This window comes from Oratosquilla oratoria, chromosome 8, assembly GCF_046742065.1.
Source record: "Oratosquilla oratoria isolate Oo_2021 chromosome 8, ASM4674206v1, whole genome shotgun sequence".
NCBI lineage: Eukaryota > Metazoa > Arthropoda > Malacostraca > Stomatopoda > Squillidae > Oratosquilla > Oratosquilla oratoria.
In genome coordinates this window covers 57,481,946-57,495,934 of record NC_134784.1, presented here as the reverse complement: position 1 = coordinate 57,495,934, position 13,989 = coordinate 57,481,946, and the positions used below count along the sequence as shown (strand labels likewise).

Here is a 13,989-nt window from a genome sequence, read left to right as displayed (position 1 = left end):
TTCTGGGAGATGGGACTGGATGGCCAGATAGTCTAGGAAATGTCAGCAAAAACAACAACAACAGAGGGATAGTCACAGTACAAAAGTAGCATTATTCCTGTTGGAATAGATATTTTATTTATAGACAAAATGAAGTGTGGCTCTAGTCTGTAGGTGCTCCCCAAAACACTCCCTAAAGCAGCTGCATGCTACTGTGCAATTAATATTACACAAAAACATGCAGTCAATACTTGAATATGGTATCAAAGATGCTTGATTGTTTTGTGATTTCTTTAGGTTGTTTATGTTAGTGGATCTTCTACACTGACAACACACCCACGACCCATAGATCAGGCTTCTCTTCGTGGTGCAGATGTTCTCATAATGACAGCTCTCAACCACACTCCCCTCCACAACCCAGATTCAATGTTAGGGGAGTTTTGTGTATCTGTAGGTAAGTGATAGTTGTCACTGCTATTGAACTCGTATGAAAAATTATATGGTTTAATGTCACAGACTCCCTCCGATCAGGAGGCTAGGATGGTGCCCCCTACAGAGGACTTTGTAGCATGGAATTTAATGAACCATGCCCTTGTTTCAACTTTGCCAGTAGCAGGGTTTGAACCATCATCTCCTCAACCTTTGCTCCAAGTAATGATCCCCCTAACCTGCTTAGCCAGCAGTGAATGAATTGAGCAATTTCCCAATCCAAATCCACGTCATGATAGTTGGCAGGCTTGTAATGTCCAAATGTTAAATTTGTTCAGATTTCTATGGTTAGTGGTCCTAGAAGTCATACTTTGAAAGAACTTTTTCCCCACTGGGGACCAGTAATAGATAATAGTCCTGTGAAGAGTGAAGAAAACTGAAGTGAGTGGAGTTAGTTCAAGAGAAAGCCCTGGAATGAAGTGAATGGATAAAGTGAAAAGAGCTTTGGATGGTCTTGGTATGTTAGTAGAGTAGGGAATATAGAATGAAAGGAATATGAATGTATGGAGAGATGGAATGGATGAATAGATGATGTGGCCCAGAATGATGGTCCATGCATCTGCTCTGAAGATAAGTAGATGATGAGAGGTGTTGTGTTATATGCCAGTGGGATTAGACCAGCTTTGGCTTTTGGTCCTTGTGGTAGATGAGCTGTACCATACTGTACTACACTTAATCCACACAATATGGCAAGGAGCAGGCCAATCCTTCATCTCTAAGGTGGTGAGCTGAGAGGGGTAGATAAGTGGATCTTTTTTGTGTGGATGTGTGCTTGTCTCAACTATTCCTAATATATAGAAGATTGCAGCCTTTGTATTTGTATGTATTTTTTGCTTTCTCAGCACAGACAGTTCGCAATGGAGGCAATGCCCTGGTTCCATGCTATCCAAGTGGCATAGTATATGACCTGATCGAGTGTCTTTCCAACCACCTGGACAACCTTGGCCTCTCAGTTATTCCAATGTATTTCATCTCGCCTGTTGCAGACAGCTCTTTGGCCTACTCAAACATATTTTCAGAATGGTAATATTTTTATTTTTATATTTCTTCCCTCCTATTAAAGTGCTGTTATTAATTTACTTGATATGCAAACATTAATTTGAATAATTTCCTCCACAGGTTGTCCTCATCCAAGATGGGCAAAGTTTATACAGTAGAAGACCCATTCCCACATGCTTACCTCTCTCGCAATGGTAGACTTAAACCTTTCAAAAGTCTTCATGTTGAAGGATTTAGTAGTGAATATAGACAAGTAATAAATCATTTTTCAGTGTTCTGGTAATGATATACTTATACCAAGGACTTTTTTCCCCCTTATCTTAATTATTGAAACAGTCTTGTTACTTCATATTATTTGATGGTTTACAACTGTTACATACCTGGACTTTCTTCATGTTACACAAATTACTGAAATATAGCCTTTATGAAATAGAGAATTTCTTTTGCATTGGTCTCACAAAAATATTACTTTTTTCAGCCATGTATTGTTTTCTGTGGCCATCCCAGCCTGCGGTTTGGGGATGCAGTGCACTTTCTGGAAATGTGGGGCAGCAACCCACAGAATGCGATTCTTTTTACTGGTAATGCCCAATTATCAGTTTTGTATTTAAAGTAGACTGTGATTAGTTGTCAGATATTATGTATAGGCTATGTCATTGAGAACTAATACATATTCTCATTCTCAGAGCCCGAGTTTGATTTTATGGATGCATTGGCCCCATTCCAACCACTTGCTATTCGTCCCATATATTGTCCAATAGACACTAGTCTCAACTTTATACAGGTAATCCAGCTATTCACAAAGTTTTAGAAAATGTATACTAGACCATCGTATTACATTGTGATAATGATAGTAAGAATTAAATATCCATGGGCCAAAGTATCACCTATTTCATTTCTATACAGGCTCGAAAACTTATCAGTGATTTAAAACCAGGAACTTTGGTTGTACCTGAAGTATACCTGCAGCCTCCTGCTTGTGCTCCTCAGCGAACAGACTTGGTCTTAACTTTAGTAAGTATGTCAACCAATCACATTGAATTGTTGTACATCAGCACATATATATATATACATATACCAAGGGCTTTTTCCCTCTTACAAGGGAGGTAGCCAAAGTCAAAAGCATAAATCTACTCCCACCCATTTCATCCCCATATACTTCACTCCCATTCACCACCCCTCCCTCCCTCTTTTCTTGGCTCCTCCTGGATGACAGGTCATCCCTGCATCTTGGCCACTGCCCTGGGCCAGAAGCAATGCAGTAAGACACAACACATCCACAGTGAGGCCACTTCATTTAATTGGTGACCTGCCCCCCACCCCTGTCCCCTCATGCAGAAAAAGAGAAGATGATAAATCCATTTGGGCTGCGTCAAAATATCGTTCACAAGTACTCCCTCTCCCCCCATCCCTTACCCACTCCCATGCTACAATAAACAGGGTAATCAATAGGCCATGGACATTAGCAGACAAAGATGAGTTTAAATATGATCAAACTCTGCAAGTCACTGAAAATTCATAAGTCACTATGAAAATAAGCAAAGACAAGATTAAAAGTACAGAATGTCCAGTGATCAGTGCTTTGAGTCACTAATGTACACATACAGGGTTTAGGAATGGAGTCAGAAGTGGGAAGTGAACTTCAACATTAAGAAATGTAGCATAATAGAAGCTCGCTGGCTGAGCGGGTTAGTGCGTCGTTCCTTATGGCGAAGAGCAAGGGGATGGCGGTTCGAATCCTACCACCAGCGAAGTTGAACCAAGGGCATGGTTCATTAAATTCCATGCTACAAAGTCCTTTGAGAGGGGCACTGTCCTAGCCTTCCAATAGGGGGGCGTTTGTGACATTAAACCATATCATCATCATATCACTTTTTCCAAATTCTATTATGCTACATTTCTTAATGTTGAAGTTCACTTCCCACTTTTGATTCCATTCCCAAAACCAGTATGTGTACATTAGTGACTCAAAGTACTGATCACTAGACATTCTGTACTTTTAGTCTTGTCTTTGCTTATTTTCATAGTGACTTATGAATTTTCAGAGACCTGTAGAGTTTGATCATATTTAAACTCGTTTTTGTCTGCTAATGTCCATGGCCTATTGATTACCCTGTTTATTGTAGCCCTTGAACTGATCTTAACTTTTATCAGACATGTGCGATTTTTATATTGATTTGACATAAACACTTATTCAGTCTAATCAGGCAAGTTGAGTTGATTCCATACAAAGTATTACTTGTAATATCACTGTCTCTGTATTACTACTACTTCAAACCTAAAGACAAGCACCAATGAACTCGGTAATAAGACCTATTTACCTTTATTGTAGCTCTTGAGTTTTAACCCCTACAGTGTCAGTGGCATATGTCGTATGCCATAAATTAAAAAATTCACCAAAAATAGGCATTACATCAAGGGTCACATCTGTGGTACTGACCAAGTAGCTCTATCCATTGGCTATAAAAGACACCCAAAAATGTTTATATATTGACAAAACTGGCAACCCTAGCAGCAATTTGTTGGAGGTAACTTGGTGTATAGAATCAGCCTTTAGGACATAATTTGGGCGACTGGTGTACGAAACTAAGTATAAGGAGGTGAAATTGGACTTCAACAGTGGCAGGTGCTATTTAGTAAATTCAGACATGAACTGGCAATTTCGCACTGCCAATTTTCGTAATAAATGCATAATACAAAATGTGGCCAGGCAATAATAGTGTGATGGATACTTACTAAAACATTTACCAAAACAAAAAGAAACACCACAGTCACCTATCCTCCATGAAATTATAAAAAAAATACCGAAAAATCAATTTACCACATAACAAAGTGATAAATATTTGACAAAATAATTCAAAAAAGCTACTTATAAACATGTTTTCTGTAAGTGTCAGACTATTATGGGTGACTGTACATTGATTTTAAACATACATATACCAAAGGCTTTTCCCCCTACATGGTGGGTAGCCAAAAAGAAAAAGGCATAGAAACCGCTCCCACCCATTCCATTTCCTATATATTCCACTTCCCTCAACCCTCCTCCCTCCCTCTCATCTTGGCACCTCCTGGATGACGGTGTCATCCCTGCATCCTGTCCACTGCCCTGGGTCAGAAGCAGTGTCGCAAGACACAGCACATCCACAGCAAGGCCAATTCATAAATTTGGCGACCCCCCCCTCTCCATCCCCCCATGCAGAAAAGGAGAAGACGGGGAGAAATCCCTTCGGGCTGCGTCAATTTTTTCTCATACATACTTCCTCACCCCCCATCCCCCACCCACTCCCCCTCATGCATCACAACATCATCTATACACAACCCTTCTCCATTCACCCCTATCTTCTGTCCTCTCCCATCCTTTCTCTACAGACATTCCTCTCTTTTGTAATGCCCCTTTAACCCCATCCATCCATTTCATCCTAGGACGCCCCCTCATATTCACTCCTTCTACCTCTGCCTTCCACACCTCTTTTACTAATCTTTCTTCACTCATTCTTTCCATGCTGTCGAAACCATCCTAATACTCTTTCATCAACCCTATCTCCCAGTTCCATTTCCACCCCTGTTCTCCTCCTCACCTCCTCATTTCTCACTCAATCCAGCCTAGTAACCCCTATCATACTTCTCAGACATTTCATCTCAAACACATTCAAACTCCTTCTCTCTTCCTCTCTTATGTTCCATGTTTCTGCCCCATACAATGTTGTTGGCACAATCACTCCTTCAAGTAACCTCCTCTTAGCATCCATTCCCAGATGTCTATTTCTCATTACACTTTTTAATCCACCAAGGCATTTACTCGCTTCTCTCAATCTACATTCTACCTCCACCCCCACTCCTCCCTTCCCTGCCACATTCGCACCCAATTATCTAAAACCATCCACTTCCTCAAGTCTTTCACCCTTTATGCTCACTTCCAGCCTGCTGTCACTCTCTTCTCTTGTATATCTCATCACCTTACTTTTGCCCACATTTATCTTTAGCTTCCTTCTTTCACACACCTTCTCAAACTCTGTCACTAACTTCCTCAATCCCTCCTCTGATCCTGCTACAAGCGCAGTGTCGTGAGCAAACAACAACTGGTTCACCTCCCACTTTTCTCCATTTTCTTTAATCATCTCCAACCCCTGACCCACTACCCTTGCATTCACCTCTCGCACCACCCCATCCATGTAAAGATTGAACAGCCAGGATGACATAACACATCCCTGACGAAGTCCCACCTTTACCTCAAACTATTCACCCTCTTCATTTCTAATCCAAACACAAGCTCTACTACTCTTGTAAACACTCTTGACTGCTCTTAACAGCTTTCCTCCTATCCCATATAATTATCTGCAGTACCTCCCACAGTGTCTTCCTGTCTACCCTGTCATAAGCCTTTTCCAGATCCATAAAAGCCCAAAAAACATCCTTACCTTTTCCTATAGCTTTCTCAAATATCTGCCTTACCACAAAAATCTGATCTACACAACTCCTACCTGTCCTAAACCCACACTGTTCCTCACCAATTATTCCCTCTGTTTCTCTCCTAATCCTCTCAATCAAGACCCTCCCATAAGCCTTCCCAACTACACTCAACAAGCTGATCCCTCTGAAACTACTACACTCACACTTGTCCCCCTTTCCCTTGTAAAGCGGAACTATACAGGCACTCCTCCAGTCCTCCAGCACCCCTCTCTTAACCCCTTCCATACGGTACCGCACATGTAGGTGTCATGAGGAGCAAGTGGATTCGCGACACTGCCATATTGGCGTCTTGATTATATTTATTGTAGTTGCCCCTGTGTTTTTACATTCTCCCAAATGTGCCCTGAATCCCATTCTCTGTGGTTTTCAAAATTCGCGGGTGAAAGAGAGAACGATTGATATAAGCGGTGACTATATTTTATGATGCGAGTATTATTACGACACGTCGTACGGCTGGCATTGGCTGCTGCCCGCGAGATTTAAGTCCCATAGTGAAGTGGTTAAACAAACATTAAATAACCTCACCAGCCAGTCCACCATAACTGTACCTCCTTTCTTCAGACATTCTGCATTGCATCCATCCAGACCAAGTGCCTTACCTGCTCTCATCATCTTAACAGCTGCTTTCACTTCATCCTTCCCTATTTCTCCTCCATTTTCCTCACTCATCACTCATTTTCTTAGAGCTTCCCACTGCAAATACCTTTCCCTCCCTATCCTTCTTCACATTTAGCAACTCCCTAAAATACTCTGCCCACCTTCCTCTCACTGCCTTCTCTTCCATTATCATCTCTCCATCTGCACCTTTTACCTTTTCTTCTCTACTTGATTCACCTCCTCTTTCTCTTTTAATTTCCTACCAAAACATCTTTTTTATTGTTTTCAAAATTTCTGTCATACTCTTACCCCATTTCACCTCTGCTCTCCTCTTTGCTTCCTTTGTCTTATGCTGAACTTCCCTTTTCTTTACTTTGTACCTCTCATACGATTCCCTTGTCCTAATTTGTAGCCAATCTATGAATGCCTGTTTCTTCTCTTCTACACCTTTGCTTCCTCATCCCACCACTCACAACCCTTCCTTCTATTTCCTCCCGCCCTCCTTGTTCCACACACCATCTTTGCACACCTTATGACTCCCTCCTTGAACCATCCCCATTTCTCTCCACTCCTAGTTCTACTCTATCCTTTACTCCCTCCTACTCCTCTTCCAGCTTCTTATACTCATTCTCCTTTTTTTCTCATTTAAGCAGTTCACTCTAAGTACCTCCCTACTTTCAGTCCTTTTCCTCTTTCTCCACCTATTCTCCACTCTCAATTTACCTTCCACCAGAAAATGATCTGATATTCCCCCACTCTCCCCTTAGAACATGTACATCCTTAACTCTTCCTACCATACTCCTGGTCACCACTATGTAGTCCATTAATGCTCTATCTGCCACCCTTCCATCCACCACCTTCTCCCATGTGTACTTATGCTTGACTTTCTTCTTAAACACTGTATTTGCTATCATCAACTCTCTTTCAAGACATATCTCCACCATCAATTTTCCACTATGATTTTTACCTGGAACTCCATACTTCCCAATCACTCTGTCTATTGGTTCATTCCTACTGTAGCATTAAGGTCTCCAAATACAAATACATTGACATTTCTCCCTAACCCCTCTCTGCACTCATTTATATCTACCCAAAAAGCCTCCCTTTCCTCTACACTCTTCTCACTACCAGGTCCATACGCACTTACAAAAACCCATATCTCCCTTGCCAGCTTTACCTTCATCCACATCAACCTTGATGAAACCTCCCTCCACTCCACTACCCGCTTACTTATCTCTTCACTTACTAGTATAGCCACCCCTTCTCTCTCTCGTCCCCTCTTCACTCCTGAGTACCTCCCAGCTACACTCCCAAACTAACAGTTGCCCTTTCCTTTAATTTTAGCTTCATTCAAAGCCAGCACATCCATCTTTCTTGTCACTAACATACTGCCTATCTCTTCCCTTTTAATCTCATCTGTTCCACATCTGTGCACCTTAAAAGACCCAAACCTTAGGGTACTGCTTGGAAAACTCCCAGACCCTCTTATGCCTTTACTTCTTTTTTAAGGAATGTCCCCTTTTGGGGCTACAGGTGGACTCCTACTCCCATCCCCCATCCTGTTTTTTGTCGCCTTTCACAACTCAAGTGGAAAGACATGGTGGTAGCATTTTCTTCCCCCACCACAGGGTCGGCAAAAAAAGGAAATGAATATTCAGAGAAATGGTACAGGACAGTAACAAGGGGTTGGGGGACAGCATAACGGAGGGATAGTCGTAGTATAAAAGTGTCATAATTTCTCTATGAACAGAGTTTTCCTCTATCACAAACAAACATGGAAAGAATGAGTGAAGTGAAGAAAGACTAGTAAAAGAGGTATGGAAGGCAGATGTGGAGGGAGTGAACATGAGGGGACGTCCTAGGATGAGGTGGATGGATGGGGTGAAGGGGGCTTTGGGGAAGAGGGGAATGTCTGTTGAGGAAGGAAGGGAGAGGACGGAAGAGAGAGGTGAGTGGAGAATGGTTGTATATGGATGATGTTGTGATTGCATGAGGAGGAAGGGGTGGGGGGTGGGGTAGTATGTGTGAGTAAATTTTGACGCAGCCCGAAGGGATTTCTCCCCGTCCTCTCCTTATATGCAAAGGGGGACGGAGAGGGGGGGTCGCCGATTAAATGAAGCGGCCTTGCTGTGGATGTGCTGTGTCTTGCGACACTGCTTCTGACCCAGGGCGGTGGGCAGGGTGCAGGGATGACCCGTCATCCAGGAGGTGCTCAGATGAGAGGGAGGGTGGGAGGGGTGTGGAGTGTATTTAGGGATGAAATGGGTGGGAGTGTTTTTATGCCTTTCCCTTTTTGGCTACCTCCCTTGGAAGGGGGAAAAAGCCTTGGTATATGTATGTATGTACAAACAAAATGATGTGTGGCTCTGGTCCGTAGGGATGCCCCATGTAGACCCTAAAGTAATAACTGCATGCTACTTTGCCACAATAGCATGCAGCCAATACTCCAGACGGGGTCCAATACCCCAGACGGGTTAGATTTTAAACATCATAAATGTAAAATTCCTTCTCTCTCTGAAGTTCTAACAAAGCTTCTCTAAAAAATATGACCTCATTCAACCCGCGTGAGGAACAAAAGAAAGTCTACTGATGTTCTACCAAACTTTCACATGCATATCTCGAAAAATCAACCCAGTTTCTCTACTTCTAGGCTAAGGTGAATCAAAATAAGCAAGATTTGTTGGTTTTACATCATTTTGAGTTGATTTAAACAATAAAAATATATATATTTTGGCTTTGACTGTATTGGTCAAGGCGATGGGGGACATTATAATAAAACTTATTTCTCAGTACATTTATTAAGTTAACAATAAGTGTACTGAGAAATATGTCTTATTATAATGTCCCCCATCACCTTAAAGGTCAGATATCAACAGATATACCATTCGCTAAAAATCATCGTATTGCTCGAAAAAGTACTTTTTAAAGCATTCATATAAAGTTTTTACCTGTTACAGAAGAATTTATTCAGAAAATTCACTTTTAATTGCGCCTCGCATACCAATTTTCCGAAGTCTAGATGTTCTAGTCAATTAGTAATTAGTATCGGTAATCGCCGCTAGGTGAACCGGCGGTGACGTCACAGTTGTCAATCAATCGGACAAAGAAACACATGCTGTAGTTCAGCTCAGTCATTCCAATTGAGTTATTCATCTTCATGTTCGTTTTTAATCCAAGTTTGTTTGCAAAAATGGCCCATTGTGCATTCCAATTCGGAAGGATAGTATGTATGGTGGAAGAGGAAGAGGAGTTTGATATCGCCGAACATCGCATTATAAAGCCGTACCAGTTCGAACCGATAATAGGACAGCCTGTTTCTTCGTCGGAATACAGTGAAAGTGAAAATGAAGAAAGTGGTGAACAAAATGGCAAAGAAGAAGGGGAAAGCTATTTCTCAGATTCAGAACCCGAGACCACAGGGGAGGAGACGGAATTCTACGGCAACGTTGATTTAGACGGTGCTGAGAATCAAGGTGGGCCTACCACCCCTCCTAGACGCAAACGCAAAAGATCTGACCAGTCTCATAGGATTGGGAATACCAACTGGTATGAAATTCAGTGCATTATTCCTACCTTATTTAGGCTATCATTACAAGCATGGGATGGGGTCCTTTGTTTTTATGTCGACGATTTAGGCCCCTATTTTGATTGTAGTCCAGGCCTACATGATGGTATAAGCCTACCAATAAATTTTTGCTCTTTTTTCCAAACTTTTAATTTCAGAAGATTGAGGACATAAGCCTGGGGCCAGCCTCTGTGCCGAGGTCCTTCCAAGTCCAGCTCAACCTTTTATTTCATTTATAGATAAATTAACTTTTTTATTTCCAGGTGTACATGCGGACACTGCCTACCCATGCATACAGCACACCATAATGTCTGTGATACTAAAAATGACAGAAATAAAATAATCACAAATGATCCAATAAGATAAAGCCCAATCCCTTGCACCACACACCATAATGTCTGCAATACTAAAAATGACAGAAAAAAAAAAAAATCACAAATGATCCAATAAGATGAAGCCCAATCTCTTGCACCATGGAGGTAATCCATGTATCAGATCTTTCAGTGTGACCTGTACCCGTGTACCGGTACCTTGGTGGTAGCATGATTTTCACTTTCAACATGTTCAAGATAAAAAAATACACATACCCATGATGTCTGGGAACCAACTGGCTTGGTTATAAGACTGTCTGTTTGCACAGAGATGCTGGTCGATATGCTTTCAGTTAGGTCAGGCTCTGTCGTGTCAGCTGCAATTGTTGAGATTTCAAGCTCGGAAATGTCAGAGACACTATGAACTGGCATACTACCGGCACCCTCCTCTTGGTTTTCATCATGTTCGTCCATCAACTCTGATATAGTCTGGAAAAAAAAATATTGGTAGGACAATTACTACATAATCATGATAATAGGCCCTCACTCACTGGCATAGCCATAGGCTAATACCACGATCCAGACCACGATGCACATGCATAGCCTGGTTTCAGGTAGGTCTAGCCCTCGGGCCAGGGGGGTGGGTAGCCCTCGATCCTCTCAACTCGCGGCTTCAACTCTTATTTTATACCTCCGGTCCATGGCTTCAGGGCCAGAGTTTAATTCACTAGGTCTACTAGGCCTATATAGGCCATCCTGCATGTCCATGGAATTTATAACAGGCCCTCTCTGACATAGGCATAGGCCTAAGCCTAACGCATGCACATGATGCATGGAGTCAGAAAAAGTAAACTGCCTACGGTACCTCAAGCCTCGAGCGTTTATCAAACGCTGACCTCCTACTTTTCTTTTTTTTGGTTTCGGCGTGGAATGCTTTGTAGTGGTTGCAAAAATTGAGGGCACGGCATCAGGTTTTAGATGTCTCCTGGTCTTCTCCATAAATCCAATCGATAACGCTAGATTCATTTCGAAGCATTCCTCTTCGAAGTGGTCAGAGCATAGTTTTGAAAACTTCGAAGGCTCCCACAGTTTGCCCGGTCTTTTGCCTGCTCTGTTCACCTTTCTTATCCATTCCGATCGTCGGCCTGGCTCCGTAGGAAATTGAAAGAAACTCCTCCCACTTCCACTACCATTGTTGCAGCCTGCAGCAACGCAGTACACCATTATTATCACAATTTTGTGACAATAAAATAAAAAATTAAATTGAGACACTCAAGAGATGACACACGACTGACAATGGCATAATGCAAAAGCAATACAATGCACTCTCAGAATAGCAATATTGTTTGGCAACTGTGATGTCACGAACGCGGAATTCCCCGAACGTTCCCGAAGCGCACAGGCAGGTTGTTTCGAATAGCAGACGACGCAAAGAAACAAAGACAAACAACTGTTTTTTGACAAATTTGATAAGATGTAGATGATGGAATTATATAGAATACTGTCAGTATGTTTTTTTATGTTCATCAAACTGTAAATACAAAAAGTTATGAAAGTCTTGATATCTGACCTTTAAAACTCAATATAACTCCAGTGAAAAAAAAAAAAATTCTCATTCAGTTTTCAGTCTGATATCCACTTGTAGATTACAACACCACAGCTAGATAATCATTGGATAACTTTTATCTCTATAGTTGTTATGAAAGCTTACAAGGACATTTTCTTTTTGTCCACAGGATGAGGCTCCAGTCACATACAATGAATGCCAGGTAGTTAGTCTAGGTGTGAGGCGAACCTTGGAAACTATGTCTGTCTCCCCAGATGTAGCATTGGCCCTCAACCCAGTAACAGTGAGACCAGGCCTCAATGCTAGCACAATAACAGCTGCACTTCATGTACATGATAACAAGTTCACATTGAAGGTAAGGTCCATATGAACTAATGGAAAATTGTTTGATGTGCGTGTGGCTTAAATATATATATATATATGTATATATATATATATATATATATATATATATATATATGTGTTGGTACATTGTGTCAAGTTGATGAAGGTGGAAAAAGAAGTCACGGGTCTAGTTCCGAGTTCCTGAGTTTATTCCTGACCGGTTTCGCTCTATGCTTCGTCGGAGGAATGTGTAGGAGTATAGAGGAACACCGGTCAGGAATAAACTCAGGAACTCAGAACTAGACCCGGGACTTATTTTTGCATCGTCATATATATATATATATATATATATATATATATATATATATATATAAAACAAAAATGACAATATGAAATGAATATCGCTGATAAACCCAAAGAAAATCCGAAAGAATTCTATAGTTACATTAGAGATGAAAAGGTTATTAGGAATCACATTGGTCCACTATTATCTGCTAACAGTCAACTTGAATATTCAAATGAAGGAATGTGTGATATTTCAAACAATTATTTTAGCTCAGTATTCATAAACAAAACACCTCAAAGTGAACTCCAAACTGAAACCTGTGAAAAGTCTAGGATGAACTTACTACAATAAATATAACAAAAGAAAAAATTAACAGGTGTATAGATAAACTCAAAGTTAATAAAACACCAGAGCCTGATGGTTGGCATCCAAGAATCTTAAAGGAAATGAAAAATGAGATTGTTGTTCCATTAGAAATTATTTTCAAGAAATCCATCATGTCTGGAGATGTCCCAAGAGAATGGAAGCTAGCTAACATTACTCCCTTATTCAAAAATGGTGACAAAAAGAAACCAAATAACTACAGGCTTATAAGTTTGACTTCAGTTGCAGGAAAAATGATGGAAAATATCATCAGAGATGCTATCGAACATAATTTAGAAAGTAACTGTTTGATAAATGATAGCCAGCATGGTTTCAGCTAGAAATGTTCTTGCGTGACTAACTTACTCGAATTTTACAACACACTCATCTTGAATTATGACAAAGGAAATAATATACATACATATACCAAGGCTTTTTCCCCCTTCCAAGGGAGGTAGCCAAAAAGGGAAAGGCATAAAAACACTCCCACCCATTTCATCCCTACATACACTCCACACCCCTCCCACCCTTCCTCTCATCTGAGCACCTCCTGGATGACGGGTCATCCCTGCACCCTGCCCACCGCCCTGGGTCAGAAGCAGTGTCGCAAGACACAGCACATCCACAGCAAGGCCGCTTCATTTAATCGGCGACCCCCCCTCTCCGTCTCCCTTTGCATATAAGGCGAGGACGGGGAGAAATCCCTTTGGGCTGCGTCAAAATTTACTCACACATACTACCCCACCCCCCCCGCCCATTCCTCCTCATGCAGTCACAACATCATCCATATACAACCATTCTCCACTCACCTCTGTCTTCCGTCCTCTCCCTTCCTTCCTCAACAGACATTCCCCTCTTCCCCAAAGCCCCCTTCACCCCATCCATCCACCTCATCCTAGGACGTCCCCTCATGTTCACTCCCTCCACATCTGCCTTCCATACCTCTTTTACTAGTCTTTCTTCACTCATTCTTTGCATGTGTCCAAACCATCCTAATATTCTTTCATCAACCCTATCTCCCAAATCCTTTTTCACCCCT

At 41.5% G+C, this 13,989-nt stretch overlaps 1 protein-coding gene across 3 annotated transcripts in view; it reads left to right on the top strand.

Annotated features, from left to right (window-relative positions):
- The window catches only part of IntS9 (integrator complex subunit 9), a 186,163-nt gene that overhangs the window by 109,238 nt on the left and 62,936 nt on the right, over positions 1-13,989 (top strand). For all 3 annotated transcript variants that reach the window (XM_076189262.1, XM_076189260.1, XM_076189261.1), the window contains 7 exons: positions 277-433; positions 1,311-1,491; positions 1,588-1,720; positions 1,946-2,048; positions 2,154-2,251; positions 2,374-2,481; positions 12,147-12,332. In XM_076189262.1, coding sequence (XP_076045377.1) covers positions 277-433; positions 1,311-1,491; positions 1,588-1,720; positions 1,946-2,048; positions 2,154-2,251; positions 2,374-2,481; positions 12,147-12,332 — 966 coding nt within the window. The remainder of the gene's footprint in view (positions 1-276; positions 434-1,310; positions 1,492-1,587; positions 1,721-1,945; positions 2,049-2,153; positions 2,252-2,373; positions 2,482-12,146; positions 12,333-13,989) is intronic.